Source organism: Natator depressus, chromosome 11, assembly GCF_965152275.1.
Source record: "Natator depressus isolate rNatDep1 chromosome 11, rNatDep2.hap1, whole genome shotgun sequence".
Classification (NCBI taxonomy): domain Eukaryota; kingdom Metazoa; phylum Chordata; order Testudines; family Cheloniidae; genus Natator; species Natator depressus.
In genome coordinates, this window is record NC_134244.1 from 70,089,541 (window position 1) to 70,109,164 (window position 19,624).

The window sequence follows — 19,624 nt, forward strand, 5'->3', positions numbered from 1 at the left end:
GAAGCCTGTCCCCAGGACACCACGAAAAGGACCATGCTTTTGCTTCCTGATTGGTTTCCCCTGAGACTGGCCTATTAGCAAAACCACAAAGAATAAATTACATTTAATTAAAGGAAAGAAAAACTACACAGTAGCTTCACAAAAACAATTGATCATTACTTCTGAAATGTGTACCACCTTATACACAAGTCTGCTCCTACTCATAGGAATAGCAGTGCACATTACTTTTAAGTAATCCAGAGCATTTAATGGAACATTGCCATGGAGAAGCCCAGTAGCATCCAGTAGAGACTTAGCCTGTAAATAAGCTGTTCTTTTCTCAGCCCTTAGAGGCTTTCCCATAGACCTCCCCACCAAAATACAGTTTGTATTGTTAGAGCAAGTGATCCAACTAAAAGAGTATTATTCTACATCTGAAATGATGAGAGATGGGAAGGCAAAAAAAATTAAATAATTTTAATTATTTAAATATAAAATCAGAATGTATAACAGGATAAAATATGTTTCATATTGAATTATTTCGGAGGCATACAAGTTTGCATGGTTTACTTTTCCTTAGCTGTGTCCAACAAGTACATGAACCTTGCGGAATATGTTTACTTTTCACAATACCCTAGATCCTCAATTCTCTCTAATGATCGATGGCCCTTGCTCACTTTCAATGTGATGTTGTGCACCTTACCTTATTCTTACTGCTCTCACATGACTGTAAACTGGCCAGGATCTGACTCTCTATGGCTTGTACCCAGGCATCTCTTTCTTCATATGTGGTTGCTTCAAAGTGCCACGTCTGGCCGGTGAGGGAAACGATAATAAACTCAAAGTTTTCTTCTTGTTCTGAAAAACAGCAGTGGGATGAACAGTTTACACTTTATGAAACCAGCAATCAATTCTAAAAACTGTCTTTTACTTGGACAGAACCTCTATGGTGTTACACTCAAAGGCAAGTTTGGACATCTGATTCTAATCCAAACACATCTCTCCTCTCGTGAAGCATCATGCTTTGCCAGCAAATGCCTCAAAGATTTTGTAGTTTTTTATTGGTTGTTTCCTGGCTTCATAACTTTATTTCATGAGGATGAAGTACCAATTATTTTAGGGAGACCTGCAAATTTTAGTAAAAACCCCTAGCCTACATTCTGTTAACCTTCAGAGCTACCTAAGAACAAAAAATATTTGAAGTAAAATCAATCTAATGTAAAATCTGCTGAAGCACTTAGAAAAATAACTTATGATGAATGTTCTACTGAATAAAAAATGTATAATACAAATCCTCTGGTGTAAATTTTTCTCTTGTGTATATGTTACATGTATGTATCATATACAATATACATAATACATTTTAAGTGTACATGCACATGCACATACACACAGCTGATAACTGTCTTGAATAATATCTTTTCCCCACAGCTCAAATAAATTGCAATACAGGATTAATATTAGTCCAATACTTTCTTCTCAGCAGCTCAGGGAGACTAAAGGAGCTGTGAAAATGATCTGAGGAGCCAACAGAAAGGGTCACTGGAATATCCAAGGATAACAGGAACATAAGAAAAATACTTCAGGGCCAGGGGAACACAGTGTAAGAAAGTTTCAGCGATATTGCAGGGTTGGACACACAGATTCCAAACACACTTGGGACACCCAAAGACAAATAAAAAAAGTTCAAGGAAGCTGAAAAAAGCTCAAGGAATCATGGAACGACTAGAATAAGAGAGTATAATGTACCAGTGAACAAAAAGTATAATGGGTTTGCTTTAGAGAGGGATTTTATGTTCACTTGTCTGCCAATGACTTATACATTTACAGCCAAGAAACTTTTGCATTATTTTGTCATTCATAAACATGTACAGATAAATGACAAGTCTAAAAATTAGTCCATTTAAATATAGCTCTACTGCTGACTGGAAATCATTCCTTCAATCTCTGGGGCAACACTTTTCCCCCAATAAACTCAAACTCCAGTCCACAGGCCGAGTGTCCACTCATGTAAATTGGTGGAGCGCCACTAACTTCATTACAGCTTTGCCAATTAAAAATCAGTAGATAATTTGGCCCCAAATTTAAGATGCCCAGGGTTCACTTTTACTTAAATGACGTGTCCAGGATGGGTCAGGCCCAGCCTGGCTCAAAGAAGAGATCTATCAAAGGCTAGACAAAAGGTTCCCTTAGGCGCAAGTCAGCTTTGAGATAAGGCCTGTGATTGCAAGGGGAAGAGAATGCAAACATTATATTGTGGTGAATCAGGACACCTCAAGTTGGCCTTTTAAATCAAAACATAGAAGGGTAAAAAAACCCAGCAAAGGCTTATGAAAGCCATGGCTGTTTGGCAGGCTCATTTTTGTAACCAGCTGCGGCTTTTAGAAGTACTCCCCTGGGGCTGGCCCACAGTTTGAATTATATGTTGCAATTATTGATCAGGACGCCACATCAGTGAATTACAAGGAGTCCCAACTTTGTGATTCATTGGTTTGGCATCAAAATATTGTGAATTACAACTTTTAAAAACATGATTAAAAAAAAGAGAGAGCGATACAGTCCCTCCTATCCACGCAAAACAATGATATACTGTTTAACCAACAGGAAAATCACAAGGGATCACTACTTTACACTACTACATACATTACATAACAATACACTATCTGTTTTCCCCTACACCCCCCAAAAAACGTGTAGCTGGAGACCACCACCAAGGAACCGCAGGAATCATGTGACACCATGCCCCCTCTTGTCACTGGGCTCCAAGAAAATAAAAATATTCTAAGGCAGAATCAGCTCTTGAGCAGAGACGCAGCAGCATGAGCAGACACAGCAGCAGTAGACACTAATATAGTCCTGAGAGAGCTTTCTGCTGCTTTTACTCTGAACATTCTTTCCCCTTTGGTGACTGGCTGCTTATTCCAACCCCTCCTCCATGCACCTTCCCTTCCTCTGACTTCTCCTGCCACCACTTATCTTCCACACTCCATCTGTTCTTTTATTAACTCTTCTAGCAGAATCTTCCCACCTCTAAAAAGTTAACAAACAAAAATCCAAAATAAAAAAATCATGGAACTAACATGGCGCTAGGAAATCACAACATTATGCACACTGCTTGCTTGTTATATCCCTTGCCTCTCACCATTTTTTGTCTTGCTTATTTTGATTGTAAGCAATTTGGGGCAGGGATTGTCTCTTACTCTGTGGCTATGTCTTCACTACCAAACAGGTGACTTTTTACAGCAAGATAACTAGCATGTATTAGCTATCCTGCTGTAAAACCCTAGTGGAGACAAGGTGCCTGTAGTTTTTACCACGAGGTAGCTAGGTGAGGTCAGCATTCTCTCCTGACTATGGTTGACCTCACAGTAAAAACTACAGATGCTGTGTCTCCTCTAGGATTTGACGGCAGAATAGCTAAAGCGCATTAATTATTCGGTGGTAAAAAAAAGCCCTTTTTTAGCAGTGAAGACACCTCCTGTGTCTTCCATCTCTGTGTGCCTAACACAATGGGGCTCCAATTTCAGGTGGGTCTAGGCTCTACCATCATCCCAAATAACAATTAATTTACATAAATACTGGAAGGAAGACTTCATAATCTACACATGTGGTGCCATATAACTTCAGTGGGAATTTGCCCAAGGAATGAGTAAGAACTGAAAATGAGCTCAAGAATTGACCCAGAGAACTGTAAGGGCCAAGATCAACAGTTTTTCTCCTTAATTTGAGCCCTGATCTTACAAATATTCACTAATGCGGAGTAGTCTTATTGACTTCAGCAGGCTTACTCAAGTGAGTAAAGTTATGCATGAATGAAAGCATGTAAAGGATCTGAAATCCAGCCACATTTAACAGTAGCTCTCATCAGGGTTTATTTATTTAAACTTTCTGTAAGAAGATTCAACTCGGCAACCTCCTAGTTGGACATCGATATAACTACTCCTATGCCAAAACAAGATGTGTAATGCCAAAATACATAGCCAGATTCATGTTACATAAAATACTATAGTTAAACTATGGATTTACTTCTCACAGATCTTAGTGACATCCAAATCTTGTGATTATGTCATCCAAACTGCTTTCTTGAATTTATTAGATTGTTGTTCACATCTACGATGTATAATCTCTATCAAAACTAAAGTTACATTAATAAAGTAAGTTATCTTACAAGTACTGTTGAGGGGGAAGAGAGCCAGAACAAAAAATGTGGAAGGCTAGTTCAAGAAGAGAAAGGGAAGGATCCAGCACCTGTTTTAGCAGCTTCCTGTATTAAGGAGTCCAACTTCGAGAGTTTATCATTACTACTCTTTTTAACGGTCTCTAAGGGATTAATAGGACTTTCCTTCAAACATGCAAGTATTGAAGAATTTCTATAGTCCCAGTGGCACCACCTCTGCCACTTAAGAAAAACCTCCTGGTGTATATTCTATAAATAGGCTCCCATATATTTGTACAAGAGAAATATATCTGCCCAGCTACAATATGTGTTGTCAGAGAAGTGAGAAGCAACAGCGTATGGCAAAATTTTCAGTATAGCCCCTTTCAAAATGAAAAAATGCACTGAGTGCATTGGCACTGAGGCAGCTCCTTTGCTAAGCATACAGAAGGTCCTGTGAAGATCCAAGAGATCTTCATAGAAAAATAAAATACGAGGAGCATAATGATACAGAGGGGAAGGATACATAAGAAAGGATTGATTTTTGAACACATATACAAGTTATGAGAACTGTGTGGACAATGATCCTATTTGTAATTCAACTATATTTTAAGTTGGTATGGATTTGGGAAGTCTCTGCTAATTGCTTGGTGACTCAGATGAAAATTAAAAAAATGTTTGATTAAATTCTCTTACCTTTCATTGCTTATATCCTACATCATACTATGGCTAGAGAAGCTAACTTCGTAAGTGGGAACAAGGGATTTGGGATTAGGAATAAATTCAGCAATTCAGCCAGTTTTATATCCAGTAAAATTTGGCATCAACACTTGATCATGTTTAGGCACTTTATCTGGTTTTCTGACAGAGCCAACTGCTCTCTTCATTACTAATTATTCTTCCTCCTTCCCCAGTCCAAGTATCATAGTAAGCTCTGAACATCCATAGTCAATGGCAAGGAATTTAAAATGAGAGTAGATTACAGGCAGAATGTAGTTCTCACACATTAGTATTCAACCATCATGTTGGCTTTGCATTAAAGACTTTACAAGAATTCCTGTTATATTCTAGGCAGGCATTCTTGACAGCCAAGGTATTGCAGGCAGAACTGACTTTGGTGTTGAACACACAGTATCCCTTTCTAGACAACCAGAAGTTAGAATCTCATTTGGCCAATGTGATTTTCCATCAATATGTGTCTCAACTGCCAGTTTTGCTTTTCAGGACTATTTCAGTCAAATTATACATTTTTCCTTGTTTACAGAAATGTCTACCAAATACATTATGTACAAAACAGTCTAGTAAGAACATTACATGGTGTCATACAGAAGCACCTTGTGGAACGTTCCATTTTTACATACAAACTATTTTTTCCCAAAGAATAGTTTTTGATACACAAATTTCTTGTTTCATCTCCTGACCCTCTTTGCTGTGACCAGATGACATTGTGACAGCTGCCATCTTGGCTGACACACTAAGATATGAGCTGGGAACCTCAAAGCTAAACCCAGAAGTCTCCAGCTAAGCTCCATACTATGGGCTCTAACATACTCATACCCTTTGTGGCTCAGGCAGAGAGGGCACAGATAACACACATAACCAGAGGGTTATCACATGTACTCCCATCTTGGTAAAAGGGGCTATGTAATTTTTCGGATTGGGCTACAATGCTATTTTGGTCTGAAAACTTGCCAAAATGTTCACCACAACTGGCTGAGAGAGGCAGCCCATGAAGGAAATGGAAGTCAGTATTCTTTTTCCCATGCCCTCCACTTTTGAATTTGTTCCCCTCCCCAGAAAAGGGGGGAGGAGGCTAAAAACAGGAGATCAGAAGTAACTGCAACAGCTGAAGATCTCTGTTCTTATAAGTTTTTCTGTTTAAACTATTCTAAATATGGTAGACTACTGTTTCAAACCTGTGATCTTAAAATAACAAATAATACAGCGTATTATATGTTACTGTGATTACACAAATGCATGCACTGCTAGGTCATGTATGTTTAGAATTTTTAAATGCTACATACACAGAGAGGAAAAGTCCATGTAACAAAATAAGATGAAATTGTTGGGTTTTACCCAGCAGTGTTATACGCTGAGCTGTTTAAACCCCTCTGAGTCTAATCACAACACTTTATCAAACAGGTTTCCGTGTGTAACAGTTATTCATAGAAAGGTCCACTATAATAGTATTTTAGCACCATCAACCTGTCGAAATCAACCTGCCCAATTACTCCAAACTACATTAATAACACCGGATATTACACTAATTGTGTCCAGTTTCTATGCAGACGAGGTCCCACGGGGCTAATTTTGCATCCTCAGGGGCAAGCAACTCAGCCATCAAACTGATTTCACAAGGAATCCCTCCTCATTACACAAGTCCAGGCTGTCAAACATTTTTTTTTTAAAGGTTAATGGGCCAATCAGTCATCAATTATTTCCTGGAAGCCTAGCAGACAAAGGGTTAAAGTGCTAAAAAACAGCTGCAATTGTTTTACATTTGGAAGTTGTTATCAACAGGAGATGTCTGACGGGAATATCTTTTTGGATGGGAAAACAGGAGTTGGAAAGAGCTGGAGGGAGACACATATGTATGGATTCCACTGCATTATAATTAAAGAGTAATACATCACTGTGATGCTTTTTCAAAGAACCAATGAGAACTGGATATCCAAGACAATGCATATTAGAAAAACTGTAGAGTTCTCTTAAGTTTCAGTGTAACAGCTGCCCCTTTCATGTTAGAATATCACTTCTTATATTCCAGATCTAGCTTTTACTATTGTCCTACACCACCACCTTTGGTTTTTAATTTTGCCTAACATCTTCAGTTATATGTGGTTATTAGTTACTTTCGTTGGGGCAACAGGAAAGTTATTGCATCAACAACCCACCCACCCTAGGAAAGAAAGAAATATTCCTTATATACCAAGTACAATACAAGTGAAAACAAACACTGATACACCATATATAAATGGATAATACTTCTTATGGATTCAATGAAATAACACTTACAAATGATTATTTCAGGCTACCTCAGTGGATGGATCCCTCAACGCTTTTCTTTTTGGATAAACTTTATTCTCTGTCAAGAGATATCTCTGGTATCCCTTCTGTGTAAGCCCATAAATGCTCAGTGAGGAAGCATCCCAATGGAAAACAGACAAAGGCAGTGGGCCCACAGTGAATGTCATTAAGTGTCTTCCTGTTCTAACATTCAGATAGCAAGTGGAGAGGCCTAATTTGATGAATTATATTGGACATGGCCAAGGAATAAGATTCATTCAAATCACTCTCTTTTCATAAAGGCTATACCTCTTCCCAGAAAACTTTTCAAATGTCAGTCGGCTTTTCATCTGAAAGAGTAATTCTAAAATCATGTCTAGATCAATTTGTGATCGTAGCTGCCACATCCAGCATTGTCTAATCTAAATGACGTGAGTTACCTCAAACATATACTGAACTATGCATCCGCTGGTGGTGGTGGTTTGTATCATGGTAGCTCCTAGAGGCCTCACCTCAGATCAGGGTTCCATTGAATTAGGCATCATGCACAGACATAGAAACAGTGCCTGCCCTGAAATACTTAAAATCTAAAGAGACAACAGGGGGAGAGAGAGAGAGAGAGAGAAAGAAAGGAAGATTTTGCAGATTCGTAACTAAGGCACAGTGGGAGTAAGGGATATTTGGTCTGGAAGAGGCAGGAAGTGAAACCAGACTTCTCAAGTCCCAGTCCAGTGACTTAATCATAAGATTAATCTTCTTTTCATGGTACCGGGTTTCATATTTTTGGGATGCTGATCTTACTATAATGTAGCCATTATCACAGGTACATCAGGCTGGCTGCTTACTTGTTAATTAATAAATACACTGCACATTTAGATTGGATGAGTCAACTAACTTTGCAACAGGGACCATGTACTTTTCCTTTAAATATAGTAACAAGTGATGGGTTGGACTAAAGATATTGGTATATTTTTAACGATCCAAAAACATCTTCAGCAGTTGGGACTGAAGCTTGAAACCCATTCTTTTACACGTGCCTGAAATGACATATTGCAAACTTAGTTTTTATAACAATGTGGTATCAAAGACTGATTTAAACTCCCCCAGCCAAGCCCACCCCCACATAAAATTCCTACCCACCTACTCTTTTGAATCAGTCATTTGAAGAGACTTAGGGTTGCAGCAAAAAACTATATTCATGCCCTAAAATAGGCAATAGATATTTACACCCTACCCATGTAGTTGTGAAAGAAGTACAAAACCAAAGGTATTTGTTTTAATTTATTTAGGTACTTGATAATTTTTGCTATCATTACCATTTGTCACTCAGTGTAATTTATCTTCATATCTTGGAAGATTATAAGTATGTTTATTAGCAGCCCCAATTAAGGAAATAAATTTGTGCCATGTCCCACTGGGCATGACTATGCTAATACTTCTCTCCCCTCTCCAAATCCAGTGGTCTAAATCTAATTAGTTTTGAAATTCAACCCTATCAGGTCAATGTGACTCTGCCATTAGTCACCCACAGGTATTCTGGCCCACAGCTCTTGAAAAAAGATTGTGATCTACTGGATGAATTATACCACCACCCTTACATGACAAACTGGAGACAAAAAGCTTGTTATTAGCTCAGGGGAGTGGATTATTTTATTGTAGGCATTCGTTGTTTTTGTAGGACACTTGGGTTTGAGGAAATCCATAAAATCATTTTCAGTCAGTTTATGCAGGATATATGTCAATGCTAGATGGATAATTTTTCTAATATTTTTAAAAACAATTTCACATTTCAGTTTGCAGTTCTATAGTTTACATTTCAAAGTGGACATATAATTCAAATGTTAGGAGTTTAAGTACATTTAAATGTGACAACGATAGTGTCAAGGCAGCAAAGCCATTGTTACAGCTGAAATGTCACTTCTGTATTACTTTTTTAAAGGGAGGTTTCAGAGTAACAGCCGTGTTAGTCTGTATTCGCAAGAAGAAAAGAAGTACTTGTGGCACCTTAGAGACTAACCAATTTATTTGAGCATAAGCTTTCGTGAGCTACAGCTCACTTCATCGGATGCATACTGTGGAAAGTATAGAAGATCTTTTTATACACACAAAGCATGAAAAAATGGGTGTTTACCACTACAAACGGTTTTCTCTCCCCCCACCCCACTCTCCTGCTGGTAACAGCTTATCTAAAGTGATCACTCTCCTTACAATGTGTATGATAATCAAGGTGGGCCATTTCTAGCACAAATTCAGGGTTTAACAAGAACGTCTGCGGGGGGGGGGGTGGGGGGGGAGAAAAAAACAAGGGGAAATAGGTTACCTTGCATAATGACTTAGCCACTCCCAGTCTCTATTCAAGCCTAAGTTAATTGTATCCAATTTGCAAATGAATTCCAATTCAACAGTCTCTCGCTGGAGTCTGGTTTTGAAGTTTTTTTTGCTGTAATATCGCAACTTTCATGTCTGTAATCGCGTGACCAGAGAGATTGAAGTGTTCTCCGACTGGTTTATGAATGTTATAATTCTTAACATCTGATTTGTGTCCATTTATTCTTTTACGTAGAGACTGTCCAGTTTGACCAATGTACATGGCAGAGGGGCATGGCTGGCACATGATGGCATATATCATATTGGTGGATGTGCAGGTGAACGAGCCTCTGATAGTGTGGCTGATGTTATTAGGCCCTGTGATGGTGTCCCCTGAATAGATATGTGGGCACAGTTGGCAACGGGGTTTGTTGCAAGGATAGGTTCCTGGGTTAGTGGTTCTGTTGTGTGGTATGTGGTTGCTGGTGAGTATTTGCTTCAGGTTCGGGGGTTGTCTGTAGGCAAGGACTGGCCTGGACTGTTTCATAAAAAGGGACTGTTTCATAAAAATCTGTTCAGGCATTTTGGAGTTAATGGACACATTTTTTCATACGATTAGACGTTTTCAGATTATTTTTTATACTTGGTAACTAAAATACAACTTGGGTTTAACACTCGAAACTTGTCATGCATGCAGTCCTGAATGAAGCCTAGAAGAAATGTGGTTTTGATATAATTATAGATGTTTAAATATAGCATACTGAGCAAACACAGCATCAGTTTCTTTAATTTTAGAAAGTTACACCAGTGTACAATGCTCCAAAGGCGCTGATCTCTGAAAAATCACATTTGTATTTAAACAGCATAACTACGAAAATTGAAATCACAAAGGTGTGAGGGGTCAGGTGCCTTTTATAAACATACCAAGTTTATATTATATACCTTCCCCTCTAAACATTTGGATCTTTCACTCAGAATGACCATTGCTTTGCCTGCAATAAGAATTCAACTGGTCACTTCTCTATGGTAGAATAAAATCTTAAACCTAATGTTTGCAGCAAACCCTAATAATGGCCTTGCAAACGTAGAACTAAATCAGTGAATGAATATATAATGGGAGTCTCACTAAATTGCAGGTAAGAGCAAGGGGGCAATTCCTTGAACACAGACAACCTTACTGGTTTAAACAGCTTTGTTCTTTTCTGATTGTAGAAGTTAGACAAATTTAGTCCCTTTTATTACTTGGACAGGTACCATTGCCCAAATTTTGCCCTCAATTACATCCACAGAACTCCCAGTGAAATCAGCATAGTTGGTCAAGTCTAAATGAGGATGGAATTTGGGCCCTGGGGTGTAAGGATGTTGAATTGCTGGGATTCCACTGGTCACTTTTAGCATATATTACCTATTATGTATTAGTGACCTAATGGTAACACCCTAGGGAGTGAGACCTGGTTTCGTTCCAGCTCCTGCTAGCTCTCTTTCTCCATGGGACTTCTCTGCATGTCAAAAAATTAACAGTCTAATAGTTTTCAATTGTGGTCCGCAGATGCTTGGGGGCCGCAGACTACATCTAAAATTTCCAAAGGGGTCCACATCTACACTTGAAATTTTTTAGGGGTCTGCAAATGAAAAAAAAAGTTGAAAACCACTGGTCTAAATCCATGCTGTCATGGGCTAGGATATTGACAAGATCACAGTTAAGAAATGATGAGTCTAGTCAGTTTGTGGATGCAAGAGTTCCAACAGAATACTTGTAATTTTTGGGCACAGTGGCATGCACAGCAAAATGGACTAGCCGCTTCACTACATACTTAAGGATCTGGGCAGGCTTATACAGCCCATGTTGCTGTGACTTCACTGCTATTGTTATTTGAGTTAGCTAGATCAAAGCTAGCTCAAGTCTGTCTACATGTGCTGCAGTCAAATCTCTGATTGCAGTGTAGACATACATACCATTTGAGTGAGCCTGGGGCAAGCTGGGAAAGTGGTGGGATCCATAGTGTGGAGAACACGGAGAGATCCATTGGTTATGGAAGTTGTAGCAACCAAGGTTTGGGTGTCCAGATGAAAAAGGGTTAAACGCAACTGAACAGGCATATTCTAAAGCATATCTGCTATTTTGGATTGCCATTTCCTATTACCATTTCCCTTTTTGAAAGCATAGTTATGTTAATATGGGGCTCTGTGATGTTGTACGATTAAAATATGATTATGTATATCACCGTTGCTACCAATGTTATGTAATTACAACAAATTTATATGAAATATGTCATGTAAGGTATCAATGGAAAAGTTATAATCTATCAAATATGATTATCTATTTGTATGTATGTATTGTCTTTGTATCTAAAGTTATGAATATTGACTACGTATTAGTATTTCAAGTGTGTTTGCTCCTGGGATAACACCCACAAGGTAATTTACATCCAGTTTGGCCAGCACATTGTGAATGGACTATTCAAACTGATGGCCCATTAAAGGACACTTAGACGACGGAAGAAGCCTGTCCCCGCCTGATGGGCCTTCCTGGGGATGTTTTAGCCAGAATGCTAGTAGTGACCGTTTCCAGGACTCATTGAAGCATGCAAGGGTATGTGACTAGCTCATGTGACCAGCTCATGTGACCGTGGATGACTCCTTGTGCCTGTTACTTTCCACAAACTAAGACTGAGAGCAGTCCCTCCACATGGAAGAAGGCATAACAAACCCTGTAAGCATCTGCATTTTACCTCTTTCCTGCTCTCATCTCTGGACTATGGAATTACACTAACAGGAGCATTCTACTAATGGACTAAGTACCTTTCAATCACCAGTGACCGGATCCCCAGAGACCACAAGTGACTGCTGGGCAGACCGAAAACACACGGGGCCAAAACCATGACTAAGCTCTTTGGCCAGAAATGGAAGGAACATGCTCGCAACAAAACAGAATGGTGTGGTGTTGACTTGCATTCGTGGCAGGACGGATAAGGACAAGCCGGACAAAGGTGACAAAGATGACCTTTCAATCTTCTGGAAATTACCAGAGACTTAACAAGCCAGCAGTTTATAACATCACTGCTTCAAACCTGATACAAGAATTTTGCAATGAGTGTATGTATTTGTTTTCCTTGACCATTATAACTCTCTTCTCTTTCTTTCCTCTTATAAATAACCTTTAGATATTAGATACTAAAGGATTGGCAACAGCATGATTATTGGGTAAGATCTGAGTTATATATTGACCTGGGTATGTGGCTGATCTCTTGGGATTAGAAGAACCCTTTGTTTGATGAAATTGGTTTTAAATAACCACTCATCATTCAGTATCGTGTCTGGATGGTGAAACAAGGAGGCTGCATTTCTGACTTCATGTTAACCAGTGTGGTGAGACAGAAGTTTACTTTCGTTATTGGCTTAGTATATCTTATGAAGGAATAACCACCAGTTGGGGGGAGGGAGGTCTGCCCCATTTCTCAGCAGTTTGTCCTGAATCTGATATTTTCAGCTGTGGCCCACTGAGGCAAGGTGACAGACTCCTACTGTGTACACTCCTGATTTACTGAGCATTCCCCCATTTTGCAATGCTAGCCATTATCCACAGACTTTGTTTAATAGCTCAAAGATGCACGATTATTACTCACAAATTTCCTGGACTCTCTTTCCCATGTGGTGAGTACTTCCAAGAAAGACCACCCCCCGTCCCTTGCCTAATTAGTTAAGATAGAGAAAATCTCATTGGTGCTGCTAGTTGCAAGTCTTAGGAGTTCAACTTTTAAAGTTATGTTCTCCCACAGATGAACACACCCCTAGCATACCTTTCATATTAATTTATGCGTATCAGTATGTTAAATGGCACCTAAGATTGAACAGGCCCCCAAATATGAACTCCCTTTCTGTAAAATATATGCAATTATTTCTATTTATTTTATTGTTAAAAGTTTAGCAAAAAGAGAACACTAAATCCCATGCTTGTCAAGAGTCACCCTACAACAGCAAACATGCCTGCATGTTTGATCCGGGAAAATAACAAGTTTAAAAGAGATTACCAGTGGGGAAAAAACCCCCCACATTTTGCAAATTACAAAAAAGTATCTCGGAAGTTTCCTTTTAAATAGCAAAAAGCTTATTTATTCATGTTCAGCAACTAGTATTTATTTCTCTTCAATTCATTTCACACTCTGTGCTTAAATGCTTTAAAAGGTAACACAAAAGTATCACAATGGATATAGCTTTGTTGTTGTTACTTAAAAGGTGAGAATTTTAAGTTTCCAATGAGAAATAAAACAAGATTATAATATAATGTGTTTCCTTAACAAGCTGCAGTAAAAAACACACTTTTGTTTCCCAGACACATTGTATCTGTCGGTGAGAGCAAGGCATCAGACAGGAATACGGTAGTAATTGTGCAAAAAAAAAAAGGATGGTGATATAAATCACCAAAGGTTAATGATCAGGATGTGAACAGAGGGACTTGTTTACAGAAATAGCATGCAATTTAAAATTTACAAGAGATTTAATGCCACTACTTGGCAATCGCTAAAATCAACAGCCCAGAAAACAGTGACATTAAGAAAAATATTACAGTTATAATCATTCCAAAATAAGTCAATTAGCATTAGGGCATGCGCTTGTGATTACTTGACCCATTTGGTTTGCACTTAAGTGAAAAAAAGATTTCCCCCCTATAATATCAAGATTACCGAGATGTGACCTATTTTGCATTCCATATTTCATATACCATCCCCTCTTACTCGCTGTCTGAGATGGTGGCCGAGGGTTTTTCTCTTTGCCTGGCTTCCAAGTAATTCTGACCTCTGACATTTGTAATAATAAAAAAAAAAAAAGACAGTTTATAATTGTGTTGTTCAAATGAAGGTGGGGAAAAATTCAATCTGCTATTATACAAAAGGCATGACGGCTGTCTTCAGTGAAAAAAGCAATGTAAGTCAATTTGTGAACTTTGGCACCAGGCGACCTTTAGAAATACAACAATATACAGAATTTACAAGCAAGAGTAGCACATGCAAATGACCTGGCTCTGTCTCGCCTTTGGATTAGAGCTGCAAAGAGCATTATGGAGAACGCTTTCACAAAACAAATTAAGACTGTTACTTAAATGTCACGGCACACTATTGTATTTGGCTACAGATCATTACACCTGATACTAACACTTTTAAAAACTGTAATAACTTGGGAAATATTACATTGAGTACCCACATGTATAAAGGGGGAAAATAAATAAATAAAAGAAAATGGGTTCCCGAAGTAATTTAAACATCACCACTCCACGACTAGAGGGAAAGGTCAGAATTTAAGTAAGCTGAAAGGAACATGAATGGCAAAATAAAACGCACAAACAAAAAGATGAAAAGACCATGGGAATGACTCTGCAAACAAAAGATGAAAGCACGCATGCTTTGGGCAAATTTGATTTCCATTCCTGCATTTGGAAAGTGAGAGGAAAGGGGAGCAAGTCTGGAGAGGCAGGTATAAAGGGGAGAGAGGGTAAGGTGTTCATCTAAAACGTGTTGTTTTAATTTGTTACCTTCAGTGTTGGTGCTGCTGCTGCTGTATATATTTCGCAGGCTACCAACACGGTTTAGTTTCCATGCTTTGCGTTTGGCTGCATCCAGAGAGCAGAAGGGGAAGAGAAAGAAAAAAAAAAAAAAGAGAGAAAATAATAAAATATAAAGAAAAGAAAAATATGAAAAAGGGGAGAAAAGAAATGTCAAAGTAGCATGTGAAGTAAAATACCAGCACAAGCCTGTTATACGTGTAGCAGCAACATAGACACAAACATACAGAACACCACAGCTTCTCAGAACCACCACCAACATGGAAGGCCTTGCTCCTTTTTTTTCCACTGAAAAAGATACTTTCAAGACTTTGCAACATGACAAGACTTGTCAGTAGTAATGGGATCTAAAATAGCAATGAACAATGGAATAGAAAATGCACTCAGTGCTTCTTGTATACATGATGCACTATTAGAGACAAGACAACTACTGAGGTATAATGCTGTTTAATTTATAGCAAAAATTGCCAACCAAAGGATTTCCCCTTTTGCTAAGAGGGTACACTAATCACTAGATGCCTATAACAGTAAAATCTTTAATTCCAGGTGATGATGTAATAGGTTCAAATACTCTAAACCACCATAAGCATTATTTCTAGTGTAATGCTTAGCTGTTCTACTTTATTATTATTATAAATATCAAGTAGAAACTGTTACTATGCACATCTTGTTTTTTCAGAGGCAGGTTACTGGCAAAGTATAAATTCTTGTTTGGAAGGTAAACCGTAATGCCATCATTGCTGTATTAGAATCACATCAAACTTTTAAATCTCTCTGTTTCAAGCTCCCATTTTTGACATTAATAGGCAGAACTGTACAAAAAGCACTTAAATCCTCTGCTCATTATGGGAAATTAATTCTCTCACTGTCTTTTAGCAGAATCTATATATTTCTCCCCAAAAGCTAATTGAAAGCATGAGAAATACATTAGACTAACAAAAAGAAAAGGAGGACTCAGGAAAGCTTATGCTCAAATAAATTTGTTAGTCTCTAAGGTGCCACAAGTCCTCCTTTTCTTTTTGCGGATACAGACTAACACGGCCGCTACTCTGAAACTAGACTAACAATATTTTTAGAGTCAATTTCATTGGGCAGGGCCTGTATCTTTCTTTTCAAAACAACACCAGGCACAGACACACACTGTTGGCATTTAACAACAACCAACATTAACACACTGGATAATCGACCCGTTATTTATCCACCAAACTAGTATGTATGGACAGTAGCAGAGCAAGCTTTCCCATCGCTATCCCAAAATAGGTCTCAAATGTAACCTACTGGGGCCACTTCTCAGGATGAGGTGGTAAAGCAGCAATTCATGGCTGCACCACTTAGCAGGCATTGTGATTGTCAGGTAACTGTATACATGCAGCATGGAGAAAAGACTTCACAATACTAACAACAGTGATAAAGGCAAACCTCCATCAGCTGTCAGCAATATTAGAGCTCATACCTATCTTCAAGCCAGACAGAAGAAAGAATAAGAGAAGTGCCAACAGACAGACACTTCAGCAGGCCTTATATTCCACCTAGTCTCTTCCTTCATGCAAATCTTGGTCTAAGGCTGTCAAATACTGCAAGTTAATTGCGATGGTGCATTGCAGTGAACTGGTTAGTCTACCATCTCAGTCAACAGGGGATCTGTTGGTAACAAATCTGTCATAATTAGGTGTATATATTGTTTCTCCCACTCCTGCCCAGTATGCCCCTTCAATCTTTGAGATGATATGCACACAACAAATAATATATGCAAACTCTGAAAAAGTCTTTTTCTTGTTTTCTTTTCTAGATGTGTATTTTAGAATGCCAAGAAGTGCTTCAACCAAAAGATTGTTTATATGGAAAAGTAACATTACTGTTAACTCATTCAAATGTTTAACAAAAAGCTGTATCTTCAGTTGAATGGCTAAGAATGGAAAAATACTTGTTTTCCCATAATGGACAAGTAGCTCAATCAGAAGATTGAGCACATAACCTGATTCATACAGCAGGTGATGTGATCATATGCTGAATTCAGTTTCGTGCTGCAAGGAGAAACCCTGTCCTACCACCTGTAATAAAAAGTTGCCTATTTGGAACAATTCCTCATGTACAGCATTGAGAATGATAACTACCATCTGCATGCAACCAGTAACACTATTATAAAATGGTAATTCAGCTGTAATTGAAGAGCAGTACCCAAACATCCTAGAATGTTAACAACCTATCCATTCTTTTAATGCAGTGGCATTCAGTGTTTAATACTATGCACTGATAAGGGAAAAAATGGAAACCTGGACACTTGACCGCTGTCACTGATCCCCTTAAATATATATTTAAAAATATATATTACTGAAATGAAAATCTACAATATTATCCAGGAGACCAACTGATTCAGTCAGATTTATCTATACATTTAAGTTGGTCAAGTCTAAAAGTGTCTGTCTACTGTGCCCTTTAATATTATGAACCTTTAGTTTTAAGAGACATTTAGCAAGTCAGAACAGGAAGTAACAACTAAAGAGGGTCAATCTCCCCGCTGAAAACTTACTTTTTCTGAAAAAAATTTGCATATAAATAGCGAAGTCTAGACTTAGCACCCCTCTGAAAGGGGAGGCTGTCTCCAGTACATAAAGCCCCTTTTCCAGTCTGCTTTATGTTTTTCATTTTTCATACTCTAATCGCACATTAGAGAATGGATGTATAAGCAGGAGTGAACTTGCAGCCTGGTTTTCTATTAGCCTATTGATGAAATAATCAATTTTAAATGTGTTAAATGTCATGCCTTTTTCTTCCTTTAAACAAATGGACATTTTCTGGCTGAAGCTGAGGTCCTGATACATCCTTGTGTGTCTTGCAGCATTGACTGGAGTCTACTTTTTGTGGTGCTTCGCTGCCTCAGATAATACAATACTGTTACCATCAGCAGGCTTTGGACAATGCCAAATGCAGCCTCCAGGATTCTGACTGATGTATGTGAGAACACGCAGGCCCATCTTAGACAGCCTACCCTGACTGCCTTCATGATTACGCAGGGACTACAAATGTTTGTAACTTACAAACAAGGCCTTACAAAGCACTGCAGGTAGTTATGTGCCTGATATGTCACTGACTCATACCCCAGGACATTCTGTCTATCTAGTCTGGACTCTCTTTCTAGTTCAAAAGCCAGTTCAACAAAAGATGATTATATCTCCAACCTCTGATGTGCACTGCTTATTAAATCTCATAACAAGTTTTCTATATAAAGAATCTAAAATAAATATTTATTTTCTTTTGTTTTTAATGGTAACTCAGCTTCCTATTTCGAAAGAATCTTCAAATAGCTGGATTTGCTAAAGTCTTTTTCCCTAGGCCTCTCCTCCATTAAAAAAATACTAGTTTCTTTTTTTAGCCTACTAATTTTGCAAGAAATGCAAGTTTTAGCTCTTTAGTTTGCCCGGACATATCTAGCTTTCTGTCTACAATGTTGAAATACCATAACCTGCAGTATTAATGTATTATTTTAAACGGTTTCAACAAACCCTTCTATTGTCTTTGAACTCGCATTGATTTTGCATTTTCGCATTGTCTATCAAAAACAAACCAAAAAATTCCAACCTGAGAGCGCAGCTAGATTAGAAGTATAATTTTGATCTCATCCGAACGAATTAACATCTAGAATTTAGACTGCTGAGATTAAATTTCTATCCCGTCAGGAAAATTAATTTGTGCTTTCTGACTCCCAATCCGGACTGGTACAATAAGTCATTATATGTAGCCTGGCAATACAGAGCTATGTTATTAACTACAGGGCTGCATTATGGTGCTACACTGTGAAACAATAGCATAAATTGTTATAATATTTTACTTCAGCACAAAATATAGCCCAGAAATTCCTGTTATAATTATCATAGCAAGAGATTATATAATGATAAGCCATAAAAGACTTTGAATCCATGGCTCTGAAGCATGTGTTCTAAGACGAAGGGGTCAAAAAGACTTCTTGAAATCTTTCAAGCCAGCCACTTTTGATTAAATCATTTCATTCTGTGATTTGATTTATTGCTTCTGCATGGCACAAACTTCCTTGACTATGTAGGTCAAATATACTGTTTAAGACCATCGAATCCAGCAGAATGACTGATCCATAAGGAGGGAAGACTGATGAGTTTTCATAAAGTGTAGCTTGTATATAGATGTTTTCATGTCAAAAAGAGGTAGAGAGTGGTTCCTTTATTGTGTTCAGGCATTTTAAAAACTGTTAAATATTTACCTAGTTAAATTCAGCAACTGCTGTGACCTATGTCCTGTGTGAACAAAGTTTCTGAGGAAAAAAGATAACGACCATTAATATGCCCTGTTGTAGCATGCGATACAGCCATATACTTCGTGAAAACTCATCAGTCTTCCCTCTTTATGGATTGCATAATATTCTATCTTTTGTCTAATGCTCAAGTGAAGAACCTGTTCCCCTCTTTCCCCAAAATGTCTGTTGCAACATTAAAGGCTTAGCAGTGTCTCAGCACACTGTGGCTATGCCCACATTGCAGCCAGCTAGCTTTGACTGAGCTAGCGTGCTAAAATAGCAGCGTAAGTGTGCCTGCATGGGCAGCAGCAGGGACTAGGTGCTTGAATACATACTGGGGCTGGGGGTA

The 19,624-nt window shown here is 38.3% G+C and overlaps 1 protein-coding gene across 4 annotated transcripts in view; it reads right to left on the reverse strand.

Moving 5' to 3' along the window:
- Positions 1-19,624, reverse strand: part of AGAP1 (ArfGAP with GTPase domain, ankyrin repeat and PH domain 1) — a 680,051-nt gene that overhangs the window by 72,579 nt on the left and 587,848 nt on the right. For 2 of the 4 annotated variants that reach the window (XM_074968160.1, XM_074968159.1), the window contains 2 exons: positions 14,979-15,056; positions 683-837 (listed from right to left, as the gene is read on the reverse strand). In XM_074968160.1, coding sequence (XP_074824261.1) covers positions 683-837; positions 14,979-15,056 — 233 coding nt within the window. The remainder of the gene's footprint in view (positions 1-682; positions 838-14,978; positions 15,057-19,624) is intronic. The other 2 variants (XM_074968162.1, XM_074968161.1) reach the window with 1 other exon arrangement.